General features: G+C 37.7%; 1 protein-coding gene across 1 annotated transcript; it reads right to left on the bottom strand.

The window, feature by feature from the left end:
* Positions 1 to 3,308: 3,308 nt before the first annotated feature.
* Positions 3,309 to 19,038, bottom strand: LOC140237042 (receptor-type tyrosine-protein phosphatase epsilon-like). Its single transcript, XM_072316982.1, has 19 exons — positions 18,987 to 19,038; positions 18,053 to 18,236; positions 17,138 to 17,247; positions 16,641 to 16,804; positions 15,283 to 15,370; positions 14,554 to 14,630; positions 12,924 to 12,960; positions 12,278 to 12,375; positions 11,499 to 11,621; positions 10,799 to 10,950; positions 10,029 to 10,164; positions 9,128 to 9,277; positions 8,580 to 8,679; positions 7,531 to 7,610; positions 6,612 to 6,743; positions 5,737 to 5,865; positions 4,908 to 5,065; positions 4,246 to 4,381; positions 3,309 to 3,556 (listed from the first exon to the last, which is right to left on the bottom strand). The coding sequence occupies exons 1-19, from the start codon at positions 19,036 to 19,038 to the stop codon at positions 3,335 to 3,337; spliced, it is 2,328 nt and encodes a 775-aa protein (XP_072173083.1). The 3' UTR covers positions 3,309 to 3,334.
* Between the last annotated feature and the right edge of the window lie 214 nt (positions 19,039 to 19,252).

Raw genomic sequence — 19,252 nt, 5'->3', positions numbered from 1 at the left:
TTCAAAAGGAAGAAGTCATATCAAAATAAAATCATAATGGTCGAAAACGGAGTTCAGCATTCATGCATTCGTTAATTTTGTAATCAGACGGGCTCCTGTATTTGGAGTAAAATCACTAATCACAAACACACACATACAAAATGGACACTGTCATGACTGTGTCTTGCAGTTGTTTTTGATGATAAATGGCTGATCTGTGTATGTTGTTTGATTCACGCACGTGATATCCACTGGGCACTTTGACATGCAGACATCTACATAGGTACTTGGCTGGGGTAAAAGTCTACGTACATATTCGATTACTGACTTTTATCTACTGACATAAATTATCACAGTGTTCCTTAAAAATCATAACAACTTAATGATGTAAAGATAACCATATAGTTGGCATCGCAACGATCCACAGAGCTCTATGTTCTTTGAAGACTATGTAATTCCGGTTAAAACCCAAATGATATAAAAAGATAGTCATAATGATCTTTATTTCAAGTTCATGTCAAAGTGGTACTACAGGTCAATGTTTTTCTTTGTCTGGTTTTCTTCAACCACCCGACAACGCGTCATGATCAGTGATCTCGTTTACGCTTGCGTCTTGGGTTTCGTTCAGAACGCTGACCACGAGTAGCCAAGTTCAAGTCATGAATATATTTTGCCCTGATACCTCTTTGTGCAAAGCAGTGTAGCGTTTATGATAATGATATTTTTGCATTGTCTAAAAGGGTCACAAATAAATCTGACGTTATAGCAAGAGCAAACCAAGCGAACAAAATTTGTATTATGACCCTAAATTTCTCCCATCAAGTGGGAGAAATTTAAAGTGTATCAACTGATATCTAAGCGCCTCTAAACCTAACCGGTATCGCATAAGACCTTTTGTCGAATAGTTCCAGTATGTCCAGATATTACACCATTGTATAATCACCTTTCAGAAAATCAAATGTAATTCATTATAAAACCCTTTACATTCTCCAATCAAGTGTAACTAATAAAACTAAATCGCCTCCATCATTACAGTATAATATCAACATATAAAGTTGAATAGTTCTTCAAAAGTCTGCATTACAGTTACCTAGGCAACCAGGTTACTTCCAAGATATATCTTATTTGATCTGCCTTGTCTGTCGCCAACATTACCATGCAAAAAAAAAAAAGATACTTGAAGAAAGTATAATTCACATTTGGAGATGAATACGAAACAAACAAATCGTATAATGACATAGTGTGCGAAAACTTTTGCCAAATTCGAATTATTTAAATTGATACTCTTGAGAGACAAACTTTACAACACAATGTCTTCTGTCGTATCCAAGGCAACCATCAACACTCACGAAGACACCCAACTTGTCTGTATCAGAAATATTACTCCTGTTTCCTGAATACAGCAGCAGCGTTTGTCGTCTTTCCTGTCCTCAACTGGTGTGCAAACATCACACAAACATTGTGGAGCTCCAAAGTGCAAATGACGGAAATATGATTTCAGTGATATAAATCGTGGCATAAAGCTATGTAAAATTAAATGATAAAGCAATATATAAGTAGGAAAATTACGATTTCATTAATTGCACCATGAGGAAATAAATGAGCAAGAAGCGAACATGACGAAGCAATATAAATGATTTCCAAAATTCCATCACCTGGATATGTTCATCTTTAACATAAATTTGCAAAAAAAACAAAACAAAAAAAAAACAAAAAAAAAAAAACACCGAATAAAAATCTTTGTATATCATGTCATTTTCAAGATAATAGTTATGAGTTCAAGAATATAATTCTAGAAATATTTTCAATGATATTTCTGGCACAAGTATCACTTCATGCTGAATTAAAATCGAATACACGCTTTCCTGCTCCAAATAATCACCCTCCAAAATATACATCCAGAACCTTTGCATAAAATAACGCCCTTCTCATTCTCACCCGACGTTTTGTGAGTGTACTAAACCGAAGCTGTAATCACATCCCTATGCTTGTATATACAAACGATTACAAAAATAAATTGGTATCAAATATACGATCAGACATTTGCAAAAAGAAAATTCAATAAAATAATGGAGTATCAAAGACAAATTTGAATATAAAATATACTAATGGCATAACAGAAATTATTTCTACGTACCTGTATTATGTCAGCCCCAAATGACAAGACATGATATTGATTGTAAGGCACTATCGTCTGGTCAAATTAAATAAGCATCTAATAAGTCTGCCATATACAAACACAGGAAACCTCCTTTCATCAGATACTAGATGTGGATGTCCTAGACTAATCGCTAAGTAATCAGACACTCCAATAAAACTTTAGAAAAAACCTCAAACAAAGAAATAAATAGAGAATGCTTTTTCAGTTCTGCAGAGGCAGCACTCATGTGGGTAACAATAAGACATATAAGAGGGATATGTTCTTTACAGAGTAGGTCTTGAGCATGCGTGATACGATTTCAGTTCTATATCCTACAACATTACAGGTTCATATTAGTGTCTCATTATTAGTGGATTCAGTTCGCAGTGGTGGTTTCAGTAACTTAGATGAGAACTCAGATTACAATACTTCAGTCTACGGAGTGGAAGTAGTTCATTTCTCCTTTGCCATTTTAATAAATCAAGGCAGACATTGTAAGGGCATGATCGGTAAAACAAAGCATGCATGTGCGGAAGAACATTAATATATGCCTGCCAACAGACATTGAAGTTGACACACACATTGCGTAATATATTCCGTGCTCTAACTAGGCGGTATTGTGCTAATTTCTTTATAACAATAACGTAGATGTGGTCATTTAAATGGAATCTGGGACATTGTGAATATTGTAGATCATTACATTTGAACTGCAGAAGTTGCGATTCCTGAATATAAGACAATTAAGAATCTTTCATCTTTGGTCATGTGATTATATTCTATACACAACATCGAATCGGCCTCAGAGTACGAATAAAAGTATGAAAAGTATCCTTAGAGAAAAATAGAGTAAAATGATATCACACTGCGCAATGCAAACATAAGAAATTAAAAGATGATATCGCTGTTCACTAGGGGAAAAAGTAGGAAGCTCCTCACTGCTGATTTTGCAGCCAAAAAGTTTTTTTTTTTTTTTTTTAAACCCTGTTGAGGCCAACGCTAAAAACGTACATCATGTTGTATACAAACTGATTATTAATTGGAATAATAGAGGACATTCAATTGTGAAGCATGATTGAGTAAAACCCTGTAATTACTGTATTTTTTTTTTAAACCGTGTAATTCTAATTACCTTCCTCCTTGAAAGAGAAGTCTGATGAAGGCTCTATGGCTGTATCTATAGGAATACTAGACAAAGACAATGAAGGGATATCAACTTCAGTCGTCTCCAACGAAGGCTAAGTTTTCGATTCCCTCGTCAAGGTCTATGGCTTCGTTCTCGTCGACCTTGTCAATCAATTCGCTCTTATCCTCGTCTTTATCAACATCGTGGCTTTCAGTCGTGGCTTCGACGTCGTCATCCGAATGGTCATCTTCTTCGTCAGTGTCCTTACGTTTGATGTATTCCTCGAGGACTTCGTAGCAAAAGATATATTCCTCCTGAAGGACATGAATTAATGTAAATGTTGGGATCAGCCTCCTATATCCTCCGGAGACAAGCTTTTTAACTAGCCAAAGTGAGTGAGGGACACCCGAATGCATGCCTTCCAAACATTTCATTTCAGGATTTTGTGAAACTTATAGCAGTTCCTTACGTATCGTGCAGAAGTGTAATCCATTAAGCTTGGACTTTAATTGTCACTGAGCTTACACCAGAATATGGAGATATGAGAATATTTAACCAAACCAATGGTTTTAATGTGTGCAGCGTGGAAAGGCAGTTGTACGATCTCTACATTGTTCCCACATATTGATGTTACTGTATAGATTATACCTCCGTGTTAATAAATGCTTTGGGGGAAATAATGTGATTCTGCACTACCAGACAAGCAATCCGAGGTAATATATCTGCCACGTCCTGTGTGTTATCCTATATTATATTTTCAGCCATCATATGGCATCTCTCACATCCGCATTCTCCAAGCATTCTTCAATAATTACTGTTGGAACCGTCATCATTTATTTCATATAAGCTTCCCACCCAATATCTTCTAATCTCTACTGGCGTGTACACCTGTTCTATTATTTTCTTTGTTACCATCTAAGGTGTGTAACATTAACACGATGTGTTTAAGTTATTTACTTCATGAAAACCAAAAACAAAGAACACAGTGGATCTCACAACTTACCACTGAGGTGACCATTCTCATCCGGTCAGCTCGAAGTGCTTTGACCGCCTGGAAGACGTCCACTGTACCTTCTTGGGTCATCTGGTCCAGACACATTCTGACCGCGCAAAACACTCCGCTGCGACCCGCCCCATTCCTGTCACCACGGATACGAACAAACGGTAGACAAGACGCATCTTACCACAAGACCTCTCAAAAATTCATTAATGCAGCCCTACTCTTACTGTCTTTTGAAAAACATAACAAATTATGACTGTTATGGCGAATTTTCCTTCTTCCTTCGAGCATTATTATATCAATGAGGTTTTTGTTTCAATGCGTTAATTTCCAAACTTCATTTGTTCATTTTCGAAGGATTAGCCATATACTTCAATACCTAAAACTCTTACCAAAAGTGTCTGGTTCACGTATGAAATCATCTTGAATTACAAAAAACCTCACGAGACAATAATTACAGAACTAAAAACTCAGACAATTGTCACTGATGTTAGAGTGGTGGACTACAAACCGCTAATGTCTTGGTGTATAATCCATTGCTACATACGCATTCTGTCAAGGTGCCTTCCCGTCGTTGAACAATGAAGTAACATAGATCAGACTTTAAAAGACGGGCTTCCTTATATTCATGCATATTGTGAGACAATGTACTAGACTTGGCTTACATGCAGTGGACGAGCACTTTGGAATATGGCTCGACGCCTGACGCCGATGAGTAAACCGCCTCTATGAGGTCAAGGAGTAGACTCTTGTTTTGGTCGTCGAATCGGCTGTCATCCCCGGGCCAGCCGAGGAACTGGTACTGACGGACCACGCGCACGTTCTGAGCAATAAAATAAACGATTGTACATGAGGCTATAGATAGCATACTGTTTTCAAAACTGACCAATCTCTGGATATGATCGAGAATATTGACTATTGTAACTTTAGGATCGCAGTTGATACGGCTGCCACTATAGACAGATTTCAGTGACTACTTTCTGACTGCCACTGTGGTATCTACTCTTTCTGTAAGTTGAAATTATTGAACAGTGTTTGATGAAACTAGCCCAACAGAAGAATGGAAGATGGAAGATGGAAGGTGAAGTTAAACTTTCACTTGATCAATATATATATATATATATATATATATATATATATATATATATATATATATATATACATACATACATACACACATATATATATGTATACATACACATACATATATATATATTATATATATATATAAATAACAGCAATAAATAGTTTCTGCTCGGAGTCCTGAGAAAGTATAGATTCACAACAGTAGGTCAATATAAACTCCGTTGGAGACGTAAATTTGACGAATTTTCGCCCATAGGGCTTTGTCAAGTCAATACATTTGACAAACCTCACGAGACAATAATTACAGAACTAAAAACTATATATATATATATATATATATATATATATATATATATACATTTAATCACTCGCACTTGATTTGGATGGGGCTAACAGGGGAACACCAACCTGCGTGCCGGTTAGCTGCACCTGTAGCGTCCGAACGATCAATCCCTTGTCTTTCTCTGTAGACGTTGTGGATACGGTGAAGGGTCCGTACTGGGTCGACCCACCATCAGGCCAGTACTGGGCACATGTCTGAGGGGAGTACGATATCAGATTGAATGTAAACAAACAAGCAAGAAAGAACAACAAACATGAATAAACAAACAAAAACACACACAAGAAATCAAGAACGATTAGTCATAGCGAACTCATAAAGTTGTGCTCTACCTAATAAAGCATGTTTCTAGGTTAGCTATATTACGTATACACACCTATAACACGCCTATTGCAAATGATGATGAAAGACATGTGTGCAAAAGTCTTGTTCAAACGACTCAAACAACGGATGTGTCAGTTCTGACGAGTCTGCGACAGTTTGCGCGGGATCTTTGTAATCGGCTTTAATTGGACCCACACACACCTAAACCTACATACACATGATGCTGCATGACCGACCTTATAGTAGAGTAAAACCATTAGTTATGTTATCTCCTTGTGCTATCTATTTAGCCGCGACCACATCAGAAGCATCATTCTCAGGAGCACTAAATTGTTTCTACCTACGTAACTTAATTTCTGAGATATGGACACTAATTTCGAATCGATGTTATATTGTACCAATTTTGTCTCAAATAAACAACAGTGTATTGCAGTGCACGTCCGCACCTGTTCTGGGAATTCTAGTTTAACCTCAACAGTTTTCGAGGCGTTAAAATTGCGTTAAAATTGCAATTATCATAAGTGATATTTTCATGACATGAAATTTATATTGAGCATATTTCAAGAAAAGGGGAAAACCTCCGCTATATATATATATATCCAAGCCAGTCATGGCTTACCGGGTCTTCCCTTTCGAACTCGTTCAGCATGACGATCCTAGTCGGCTTGTAGTCATAGATTAGGGACCAGAAGTCGACCACGGTGTCCGGAAGAGGCATCTGGGTCAAGATGAAAGGGTGCTCGTCACCGGACTGGCAGACAGTCAAAAGGAAAATGTTACTTTGACGCCATTTTCGGCATTCACAATAAGAAACATATAAACATAATAAACACACATTCATATATTCTCACATACATACATACATACATATACATACATACATGCACATGTACACCCATAATTAGACATGCATACATAGGGTCTGCAAACATACACAAGGACTTGACACTAACTCCTTTTTTCTGATGGCCTGTTCGCGGGCCACTAAATCTTTTAATCTGAAACTTTGGTGGCCCGAAATAGCAATGTATTGGCAATAAATAAACAGAAGCATAACAATGAATTTTGAATCTTAAGTGCCCGATCGGGCCACAGAAAGATAGCCTTGGTGAGAATTTGGTGGCCCAACATCAGTTTTTAGTGGCACCGGAACACCGCTGATGTTAAGCCCTGCATACATGCATGAATGAATGCACACACAATCACACACGCTCCTCCAAATATACATACAACATGATTCCGTTCAAGTAACATGATGTAACACAAACTGTTTAGACTGTTTATGAAGTAAGGCTTTTTAAGGTGTGTGATACAATCATCTGATCAAAGAAGATTGGAAAGAAAACACCAACTTTCTTCCCCTCGCACGAGTACAAGTTCAAGGTTAGATGCTGAATTTCAAAGTCAGGAAAGTGTGATTTGACAAACGGCAATTGTAAGTAACAAATGTAATATGTGTCAGAGAAACGAATAAGACTAAATCATGTAGAATAAGGTACATATCGATAAAAATCAATCATTCCAAGGTATATACTCACTCTCACGAAACTTGCATTGATGTAGTCTGCAGCTGTGTCGCTGTTGACACGTGTTTGCAACATGGCTCGATTCCTTTCAACTGCCAAGCACACAATATGACAAAACAACTGGATTAACATCTAAATATCAAAGTAGGGCTCAAATTGGGGATACTGAATATTATTTCTTTCTGAAGCTACGAGCAACAAAGACGTGGTGTTCGTGATCATATGCATTCCCTTGATTAGGGTTGAGGTGATTTAATTTATCTCATTTACAGCTGTCATCAGATTGAATAATAAATCATTATCTTAACGGATGTAATAATGCTAACAGACAAAGCTTTCATGTCACTTTCTTTTGTCATTTGCATGATTAGCACATGTCATGAAAAGGGGATACAGTATACATATCGGCTGAATGTTTAAAATATGATCAAGCGGAATATTTCGAACTTTTTGACATGGTTCAAATATTCCATTGAATTAAGCGCAGATTGAAAGATCGCAGTCTCAGTCATGGCGCTAGCAACTGTCCCTGCTGGAAAGAACACAGTGTGAGACACTGTGTTGTAACGATATCAATGTGAACACAGTGTTCCACTTTGTGTTCAGTGCGTTCACAGTGTGTACACAATCGTCATATTTAACTCTGTGAACACACTGTGTAAACAGATGATCCAGGGTTCGACACAGTGTGTTCACAGAGTCGGCTATGAACACACTGTTTATAGATGGTACAGGGTTCAACACAGTGTGTTGACAGAGTCGCCCATGAACACACTGTTCAAAGATGGTCCAGTGTTTGACATAGTGTGTTTACAGAGTTGTCTGTGTGAACACACTGTCCTTGACTGTGAACACACTGTGGGCCACTGTGACCTTTTTGGCAGGGCATATTTCTTGCTGATGAATGCAAAGTTTTCAATGGGACTCTAAGATCCTCATAGACCCTCGAATTTTCTTTAGCATGGTGCTCGCAGAAGCATTCCTTTTGGGATCTCGCAATAGAAAAATGATCGATATTTTAATCCCCGCTAGATTTTTCTCCCCACCGAGCAGCGACTTACTCGGTAAGATGCAGGCGTCTCTGTTTTTCAGCGTGTTCTCGTGTCTGCTGCCTGTTCGTGTGGCCAGGGCGGCCGGGTCGGGACACAGCTTCAAGAGTGTCTGGAGTAGGTAAAATTAATCAAGAATTGTGAGTTTTATCATCTCCCTTTATCTCTTTTTTTTTTCTGGGGCAGTTAGGATTACACTCAATTTGAAAATAATAGCAGTTTTGATCTGCACAGCTTTAAAGGAGGTTTGCATTAAAAAGGGAGTCTAAAGTTAAATCTGCTAAGAAAGAGTTACTTGGTCAGATTTAACTCATAATGCATTTCTACTCATAGGGAAATGCATATTTTTAAATTGCATGTTATAGGCTGGTTTTTGTTTTGTGTTTTAATTTAATTGTTTTGGCTCGTGTTTTTAAAATTGTGGGATTTCGTCTACATCTATATGAGTGTTACATTTTTCTTGTTGTTGTAGATATGCAGCAGCTTTTGACAATGACAAATCTACCAAATTCTAGAGATCATAGACTATCATTCAGACTGATGTACATTAAGAAACTTACCGAAAATTCTTTGTCCAAGAGTGTTACTCTGCTGCCCGACTGGCTTTCCCTTAACTCTTTCAGTCGCTCCGAGAACCGGTCGATGGGGATGACGGTGTCGACGAATAAGAGCATCTCGAGGACGGCCTCGTGAACGAACACGTATTGCTCCTACCATGGTATGACCAGAAGTGCGAGGAAGAAAGATAGATGCTATTGATGAGATAGGTGAACATAATTCATCTCCTGCAACTTCCACAACCCAACATGAATTCAACAGAGAGTAAGACGTGTCAACACTATCGTTTGCATTCATCAACAAGTTTAGACATCAAATGCGTAGTTATTCTATGAGATCTCAACATTTGACTTTACCCTGGCCACTCGATCCCTTCCAGAAGAAACAAGTAATGTTTATATGTGTGTGCGTGTGTGTGTGCGCGCGCGCGTGTGTGTAACATTTGCTACCATCGGGTTTTTATGCATTTTCTTGTCCAATAAAGTGATGCAGATTAAGACAAGACGTTTATACTTGAAAGATGAATTCCATTAATTGAAGTCTTCATCACGTACCACTGATACTTACTCACTGTCGCGGCTGTATACCCTTGTACTTAGAACTTAATTTGATAGCATTTTTCTTATATTCAGCGAGATGAACGCTAAATATTGAAGCATCTTTTAAGTCGCTGAAATAACATTCACTGTGCTGCGTGGATTCGGGCTGCGAGAACAAATCACAACTCAATACAGCAGAGATAGAAACCATTCACGCATCCGTATAATTTTTTGAGGTGAAACCGATCCTACTTTCTTTCACTGCTTTGCGTGGTATGGAGGTATAAGGGAACACAAAATGAAACTCTAGTCTGCTTTGGAGGGAGAGAGAGAGATCACGTGATCAGTTTGGAAGGAAACTTACGTCTGTCTGGACCATGTTCTGTCTCGACTCTCTGATCGCCTGCACGAAGCCGTGGATGTTCACCTTCCCAGTCTTTTTCGCTTGCTCGACGACGCTGTCGAGTGTGATGACGACACCCGTACGTCCGATGCCGGCACTGTGTGGGTGGAGGACATTCCATAGAGATGACAACAAATAACTGGAGTGTACAAGCAGCTATCATTCGCACAAAAATGCCTCACCCTAGGTAATTTAATGTAGCATGTTGTCGCGTAAGTTTGATATCTTTATCGAAGCTGGTATAAGAATGCCTGGGGGAATCTGAAAAAAAAAATATTCTGTTGAAAATTGACGAACAATTGATATTCATTAATTGCCTATTAGTGATTCTCCCATAAATTTAGAAGCAAGATCCCTTGTTGCAAGTTTCTGTATACTGGATAGGAGATCTGTTCATCTGGAGGGTAATGAAACTTATTAGGATGATAGATCTTAATTTTTGTCGACATCTACAGGATATAAGGTATAGAGTCGCTCTCAGAGGGGATCGCTAGAAATACCCCACACCCACGTTCCACACCCCACACCAACATATTCACACCCATACACACATCAAAATACATCCACGTATACACACACAAAGGCACATGCTTGCCCCAAGAACACGCACAGTAATAACTACCATCAATGCGACAACAGACATTGCATTTAAACTATCAGCATCTTTCGAAACACCGCTGCTGATGCCTTCAGAGGATGGGGTATTAAGTGTAGCCGCTCTCCGTGCTCACCTGCAGTGGACGAGGAGCGGCGCCGAATCGTCCGTAGCGTACTCGGCTTTAACCTCCTGGAGGTATCGTAGCAACAGTGACGTCTGTTTGGGAACGGATTTGTCTGGCCATTTGGTAAACTGGAAGTGAATTAAGCCCCTAGATTCTTCACTCTACACATGGATGAATAAATGAATGAAAGGAGTAAGAAAAGAAAGAACGAATGCCAAGATATAACTGAAAGACTGAAGATAAAAGAATATAATGAGGTGCTATGTATTCAGCATGAGGTTAGATTCAAAGGTTCGACAACAGATCTCACATGATCTTTTATGGTTTTGAAAATCGAAATAAACTTGGTATTTTTTTCATAAAAGAAAAATTAACTTCGAGGAAATTGACATAGAAATTTGTAATAGTTCCCCATAAATTATAGCCTGACAAAGAAGCATAGGAACTAAGTGAATAATATATATATATATTTTTTTTTACCTTAAGTAGTTCGTAGTCCTGTAGTTTCAAGACTATTATTACTTTTACAGTGATTTTAAAAGTAGGGTTGGAAAAGAAATTAAAGCTGTCACGGTAAGCTGTCTTGTCTACCACAAGATCCCACGTAGGAGTGTGTGAGTGTACGAGTGTGAAAAAGGACAAACACTCGAAGGAAAAAGAGAATGATATGTTATGATATTATAATAATGACAACGAGTGCACTAAAAACCTTTTTAACAACGAATTTCCTGACGAAGCCAAACTCCCTCTCCTCTGTATGTCTGGCAGACACCGTGACGTCACCGTATTTCCCAACCTTGTCTCCAGACGGCCAGTAGCATTCACACTTTTTCTGTCAAATCAGAAGCAAATTAAAAAGCTGGACATGGTAAACACTCATAATCAACAAGAGCTTCACTTCTAACAGCATAAGTACATTCCACTCTGTATAATCTCCGAATCTGGTCGTAAAAAGTGCAGTTACATCTAGATAGTCTTTTGACAAGGATTGGGGCGAAGCATGTAATAAAAGAAAGGACTGGAACAAATACTATCAGCTGAGGGGGATCGCTAATGGTCTTTGCTGCAATCATTTCTTTATGGTCTATGTTCCGATACCTATCAAAAAAAAAAAATGAGTCATGACGGTAAGATTGAGTGATTATGGTTGCACGGTCAGTTGCTGTGGTCTGACAACAAACTTAAAGGGCAGATCCATTCAACTGCACCTTCAAGTTGCAGCAATATCAAGCGAAGTTTGAATAGGAAATCTTTGTACTTCAAGAAGTAAAGGAATTGAAAATTCCAGAAATGTATACACGAAATAGTAAAATGGACGGGAACAACATCTTCTATTCAGATGAGGTGTGGTCAATAAATAAGAAATGTGGTCTGCATCCTCTACCCTTTCGAAGCCAAATTTGTAATTTTGTCATTATCACATTATTATGTTGTTGTTTTTTTTCATTTCATTGCAAAATAATGAAACCATCGTAAAGATGAACTCACCTTTAATCCTTCCTCCAAGTTGGTTACCATGGCAATAACTCGTATCTTCTCTTGCCAAACCATTCGCCAGAAATCACTAATCGTGTTGTTCTTTGGACCTGTAGTAAGGGAAATTAGGAGTAAATCAAATTCTAAAACATCAAGCATTAGGTAAAGAGGGTGAAGACATGACTTTACTGTAAAGCATCTGGCCTTCACAAAAAACCATGAAACACAATCATAGAATTTTCATCTAACAATCTTAAAGCTTTAACATTAAAATGACTACAAATTGATCTAAGTGTCTCATTGCAATCATGTGTTGTTTTTTAATTATATATATAAGTGCCATTCTCTTCAAAGGATCGCAAAACAAGGACAAACAGAAAGTCACCGCACATAATCAGTATAAAGTTACGAATACAGTTCAGGTTACCCTTACTACTATACCAGTTACCTAATTTACCGGCACCATATACAATAGTTCTTACATCGAAACTAACAGTATCCCAAGGCTTATACAAATAGTTTGTTGTGACAGCTTACAAAATAAAGATGTTCTTCTAATCATTTCATGACTTTTAGGACAACTGGAAAGGGAACTAAATTCATACTGCCGCTTATATATCATGTGGAAAAATAACAGTACTTTAAGGGGAGAGCTTACCTTGTGTGCAAATATATGCCTTTTCACGATCAAAACTCTGAAGTATAGAAGAATAACAGAAAATATGACGTCAATTAAGGGCAGAACAGGACACAGACATTGCTGTCTCCAAAATATTCAAATATCATAATATTGACAAATGTCACATGTGTGTTAAGAAATATAGGAAAAGTGCACCTTTTTCAAATGCATTTTACACACACACACACACACACACACACCACACACACACACGCACGCACTTGTGTGATCAAAATATCAAAATATTTGAAAGTAGTCCCTCATATTTTTTTTTAATTACAGACATTCACTTATCATACGAATGGAAAAAATTTTCTTTAAAAGAATAAAAGCAATGGCACTGTGTAGAAATGATAATAATGTCCTCACATTTGCATAACTGATTACTGCCAAATTTGTGGAATTAAAACACGTAATCTCCAAATAGTTACCCACGGCATGGAAGAAAAAAAAAATGCGATATCGCGAGGCACTAAAAGAGAGAGAGACATAGACAGAGACATACATACATATTACATACATAAAGCCAGACAGACAGAGGGACCGAGAAATAGAGGGAGAGAGAGAAATAAACATAGAGGTAGGAAAAAAGATGAAGAGCACGAGAGTGATAAGCAGAGGGGCAGATGGCTATCTACTTACGTACCCATATAGGTAGACAAATAGACAAAAAAGGAGTTACATATAGAGAGAAAGAGATAGAGAGACAATAAACAGATAGATAGAGAGGTAAATAGAAGGAAAGAAAAAGAGGTAGATAGATGAAAGAAAGAGACTGATAGAGACAGAAAGAGATAGATAGACAGAGGAACGGGTAGATGGGGAGAGAAAGAGACAGATATGGAGAGATGAGATAGAGAAAGAGATAGACAGGGAGAGAAAGAGATATATAGGTAGAGAAAGAGACAGATAGGGAGAGAAATAGATATATAGGTAGGGAAAGAAATAGAAAGGGAGAGAAAGAGATAGATAGGTAGAAAAAGAGACAGATAGGGAGAGAAGTAGATATATAGGTAGAGAAAGATATAGATAGGTAGAGAAAGAGATAGAAAGGGAGAGAAAGAGATAGATAGGTAGAGAAAGAGACAGATAGGGAGAGAAGTAGATATATAGGTAGAGAAAGAAATAGAAAGGGAGAGAAAGAGATAGATAGGTAGAAAAAGAGACAGATAGGGAGAGAAGTAGATATATAGGTAGAAAAAGATATAGATAGTTAGAGAAAGAGATAGAAAGGGAGAGAAAGAGATAGATAGGTAGAGAAAGAGACAGATAGGGAGAGAAGTAGATATATAGGTAGAGAAAGATATAGATAGGTAGAGAAAGAGATAGAAAGGGAGAGAAAGAGATGTATAGGTAGAAAAGGAGATATGAAGGTAGAGAAACAGATAGAGAGGGTGAGAAAGAGATGGACAGAGAGAGATAGACAGGAAAGAGACACAAATATAAAGGGAGAGAATGATAGATTGAGAAAGAGATGTATAGGGAGAGAAAGAGAAATAAACTAAGGGAGAGAAGGAGATAGACAGGGCAAGAAAGAGATTGATAGAGGGAGAAATAGGTCTGTAGGTAGATAGAGAAACGGAGAAGAAACAACAACAACAAAACTTACATCAATGTACGATGCGTTGATGTAATCTGAGTAGGGATCACCATCAATTTTTTCAAGGACTACCCGAGTGTTATTATCTGTAAATGGGACCATAAAAGCGACAAAATGACGTCACAATATTGCGTATATTGTGCCTTTGATGAAATGGAGGCAATAATTAGGAATAGAATAGCTTATTTTACTACTACATTGTACTACTACTACTACTACTACTACTACTACTACTACTACTACTACTACTACTACTACTACTACTGAATATTACTACTACAACTATGTATTGCCTACCACTAATAATAAAAGTGACGACAGTAATAACAATAACAACGACACTAAAAACTCGAACAATACACTACTGATACATCTTAGTCATTAAAACTGTCAGAAAGTTAATGCACATTATACTGTTACGCTTGTTAATCCTTTCCCCCCTAACTTCTAGTAGCTATCATCTGAAATTGCTCTTTCGTCATTCATCTACTGTTCATTTGCCAATATGAACACAAAGGATATATTCTTTGAAAATAGAAACACGGAGAAACGACAGGCCTCCATTCACTGAGAAGAGAAAGACTCAGGCGAGAGAAAAAGTGCCTGAAAGCAATTAGAATGAAGTGAAAGAGTCTTCTACACAATCTGAACAATCAGATATTTCTTGCGTTCATTTATTTTTACTGTCCGACCAGTAAGCAAAATGCAAGGAGACAACGAGCTTCACTGTAGACTTACAAGGCAAAATATTCCTGTATCTGTTCTTCGGCTTGTTGGCTTCTTCCTTCGCGTATGACTGGCGCTCCACGTTCACACCAGGAAGATGCTTAATAATAGAAGAGAATACGGATAGCACTTTTAAAGATCTGAACTAAACGTTTGGAGCTTGACACGCTTTTATTGACATTTATTTGAGGTAAGGAACCACGTCGGTTTCGCCGTAGATTCACAAAACCCGAACTCTTTTTGGATACTGAAACCATAGTGAGCCTTTTAAAAAAATAATTAATTATTAGATTAAAAAAAAAAAAATAACGCCGAGATCACATCCGGATAGAGAGATCTGGATAAAGGGAGGCCGGCTATAGGAGAGGTCAAACTGTATGTGTTTCTCGGTGGAAGCGTGACACCTAGGGGAACTACGCTATTTGGTTTTGCGGTAAATGACAATTTCACTCTTTTACCTTTACGTCCGACTTTAGTCTACGACTGCACAGCTCATGGCATCCGGGTACTTCTCAGCTAGCAACCACACATGTATAAATCCTCCTGATTAAATATTTTACGTAAGAGATACTTGGTATCAAAGTATCATTAACTCTTTTTATGCCAGAGATTTTGGACATACAATTTGTAAAACGTTTTAAGGAGTTTTCTGTGCCAGTCGGCTCCAAACACACAAAGGGTTACTACTTAAATGGGTTCGGGTAGAAAGGACAGGATTCCATGAAGCAAGCTAGTCTACAGTTCCCTTCTTTATCGCGTCCCAGGCATTTGAAAACAAGGTTGTTTAAGGAAACTCTATTCTTGTATCTATGTTGACTTTGACAATTAGAGGAAAGTGAAAAAGAAGACTGATCAACGTCCGTGGAAATTGGACGAACATGAAGAAAAAATAGTGGAATTTGGAAGGTTAACATATTTCTTAGAATCAGTTTAATCGGTCACATTTACGTGATGTGCACTTTAGAGAAAGCGATGAAAGTATTGCCTTACCAACTGATGGCCCGACATCATTATTCGGATGCACAATGAATCTTTCCCTGTTCTATTTGATTGTATTTCAAAGTAAATTTGAACACTGTATTTTTTTTCTTAATTCATCATTAGCCCTATGACCTCCTTGCAAATGAGAAATATAATTTTAAGAAATAACAAGTCATACCAGACGATTATGTGTCCTTAAAGAAAGACAGTATATAACACAAGGAAAGAACTACAAAATAGAGCGATTTCAAGTATGCGGTTGAATTGCTTTTCCGACAACTGCTGTTGATGATAAACACTCCCTTCTCCTTCTCAGAAAACATGATTCTTAGTCCATTTCCTGTTCATTGTGTAATTTTGTTTTTTTATAAAGAATATAGAATAGTTACCTCGAATTCATCAATGAGTTCCAATGACTGTCTGTTGAGATGAACAAAGTTTGGGAACTCGTCCACTGGTATGCCCGACGGAGAGTCGCGAATTTTCACAGATTCATACCGGGTGTAGTAGCTAAGTCTCGAATCCTTGTCCTTTGGAACGTGGTCAACACGACCTAATGGAAAAAATGGAAGTGTAATCATATATACATGTCTGTATTTACATCTTTCTTTCTCACCCTCCTCACACACACACAGCTCCCACCCCCCAACGTTCTATCAGTGCGCTCCTGCGACCATCCCTTGACATTGCTTGAGCGTTTCGCCCAAATGAATTGAACACGATAATATATTCTTGTCCCTATTGAAAAAACTCCTGCATGCGGCCATCAACCATTACCAATCTTTTTCTTCATTTTTGTTCTTTCTTTCCACTTTTCTGCCTTTTATTGTACATTTCTCGGTCTGTAATCAAGCTTGTCTGTATAAATCTTGGTATAAAATCATACCATTGGAGTGCGTGATAGAATTTCCATTCTGCAGCTCCCCCGCTCTAACCAGCTCGAGTTCGGTCATCCCTCTTTCTTCGTTCCCAGCAATCTGGTGTCTCTTTTTCCTCCTAAATGTCAGATCAGAATGAAATCACAGTTAAGTGTTATCATTCCACAACACGTGGAAATCGAATTTGATGAATATGTTATGGAGGGGAGAAAAGATGGTGGCAACTCAACAACACGTCACACATAAATATTATCATCAGTGACACAAAACGGATCACCACCAAACTTTCTTGGAGTAACAACAACTGAACTTTATTCCTCCTCTCCAGCGCCGTAGTCAGTCCGCAAAGCCTCGAAACTTTCTGCTCCCACATGGGCTGAACATGTTACACTTTAGTTTCATAAATACTTATTCATGACAAATAGAAAAAAAAAATAGACGAACAGGTGATTGAGGTTTCATTTAACTTACCAAAAAAAAAAAAAAAAAAACCAAGGAAAGTCTGGCAGTTTCAAAGTTTCTCACATTTGACTGACTATAGTGAGTCAGTCAAGGTCGCAACCACATTATTCAAATTAGCTGAGATGATGATGCCACTAACTCACAACTCTTTCTATAGTTTGCGCAAAACATTATTATTTCATAAATCATGACTTTGGTTGATGATATTGACCAGTTGCTATTGATTGATTCGTTTGTTTGTTCTTTTGAACTTTCAATCTGGTATTCATTCCTTTATTTTATGTTTTCATCATTTAGTTACTCATTATCTAGATCTTACAGGTTTTAATTGTCGAGATAATATTACCAAAATGCTTGTTAACAATCGCAGCAGGACAAAAAATCGTCCTCTACAACAATACGAATGAATTCATCCACGCACTCTGGTGATCAGTTTACAATGTAGCTGACATCGAGCTTACGTTCTCTGCCACAGATTGATACCGACGACGATGATGCCCAAAGCAAGAAATAGGATGACGATTGCGGCTACGATCCCGAAGATGAAGTCTGGGTCTTGAGTGATATTCGACGGGGGAGAAGTGGTAATGGGTCTGAACGACGGGCCATTGGTAGTGACGGCGTTACACTGCTGCTGCAAGGGGACTTGGAGAAAACATAAAAAGATAGAAAGGGTGAATGATACAGGAGGACCATGGAGGGAAAACATACTTGCTGCTTACGATGATTGCTAAGATGGTAGGCTAGAACGGAGATGTACCGTAAACAGTCTGTTCACATTCAGACAGTATTTGTATGTTATCAGAAAAAAAAAAAAACGTGATCACTTGTATGATCTATAGATACGATTTGTATATTATTATGTTTTATGAAAATTTGTATTTATTTTCTTCGTCCACTTTTTTTTTTTTTTTTGCACACGCTTTTTTGTTTTATGGTATGTCTTAACAAATGAATCTTTTTCATTTTATATCGTTACCTATAGTTTATTTTCTATGTATAATTCCATTTGTGTAGTTTCATAGTTCGCAACTGTGTTTTAAACTCACTCAAGAAAAACCTATGGCTGAGCTGCATAAAAGACTGAAAACTAAAAATTAAAAGTATAATGGTATTCAATTCCCATTTTTACCATGTATACGGATAACCATTACGTGGAAATGAGTTTTCTTGTTTATCATAACCATTACGTGGAAATGAGTTTTCTTGTTTATCATAACCATTTCTTTTTCTTTGTCTGTCTTGCAGGCAGAAATGAAATCAAAACTATTATATGAAGAAAGGTTCAATCGAACTCGTAACTTAACCCACAGACCCCCGAGACAGATCACTAAGGTGGGCGTTTTCCTGATGTAATCGATGGTGGCGATGCAACAACAAGATGTATAGACTCACATTCGCTGTATGAATGTTTATTCTGTGCTGTGATTTTGGCGTAATACCGCATGAAAGTATTGTATCTTGATATTTTGCTTGATATTGTGGTTCATCTTGTAGTCAGTACTATCTTGTGAGTCGTAGCGTCTATTTATCTTTGGAAGTATGTAAAACATACCGTCGACAAATTCGTCATTCTTCAAGGATTACTTCATTGCATTTGTAGATGTGCTTTGAATGGACTTTTTGTCATTGCATTTACACAGTCGTCCAGCGTCTAGTGA

Source organism: Diadema setosum, chromosome 13 (genome assembly GCF_964275005.1).
Source record: "Diadema setosum chromosome 13, eeDiaSeto1, whole genome shotgun sequence".
Taxonomy (NCBI): Eukaryota; Metazoa; Echinodermata; class Echinoidea; order Diadematoida; family Diadematidae; genus Diadema; species Diadema setosum.
This window is presented reverse-complemented; position numbering and strand designations above follow the sequence as displayed.

Bases quoted from the DNA above. Each gene is read 5' to 3' on its own strand.
- LOC140237042 (XM_072316982.1), bottom strand. From the start codon at position 19,038: ATGCGGTATTACGCCAAAATCACAGCACAGAATAAACATTCATACAGC. The intron at 18,237-18,986 runs GTGAGTCTATAC...GTTTTCTCCAAG, and splicing joins TAAACATTCATACAGCGAAT to TCCCCTTGCAGCAGCAGTGT. The intron at 10,165-10,798 runs GTGAGCACGGAG...CCACCCACACAG, and splicing joins CCGCTCCTCGTCCACTGCAG to TGCCGGCATCGGACGTACGG.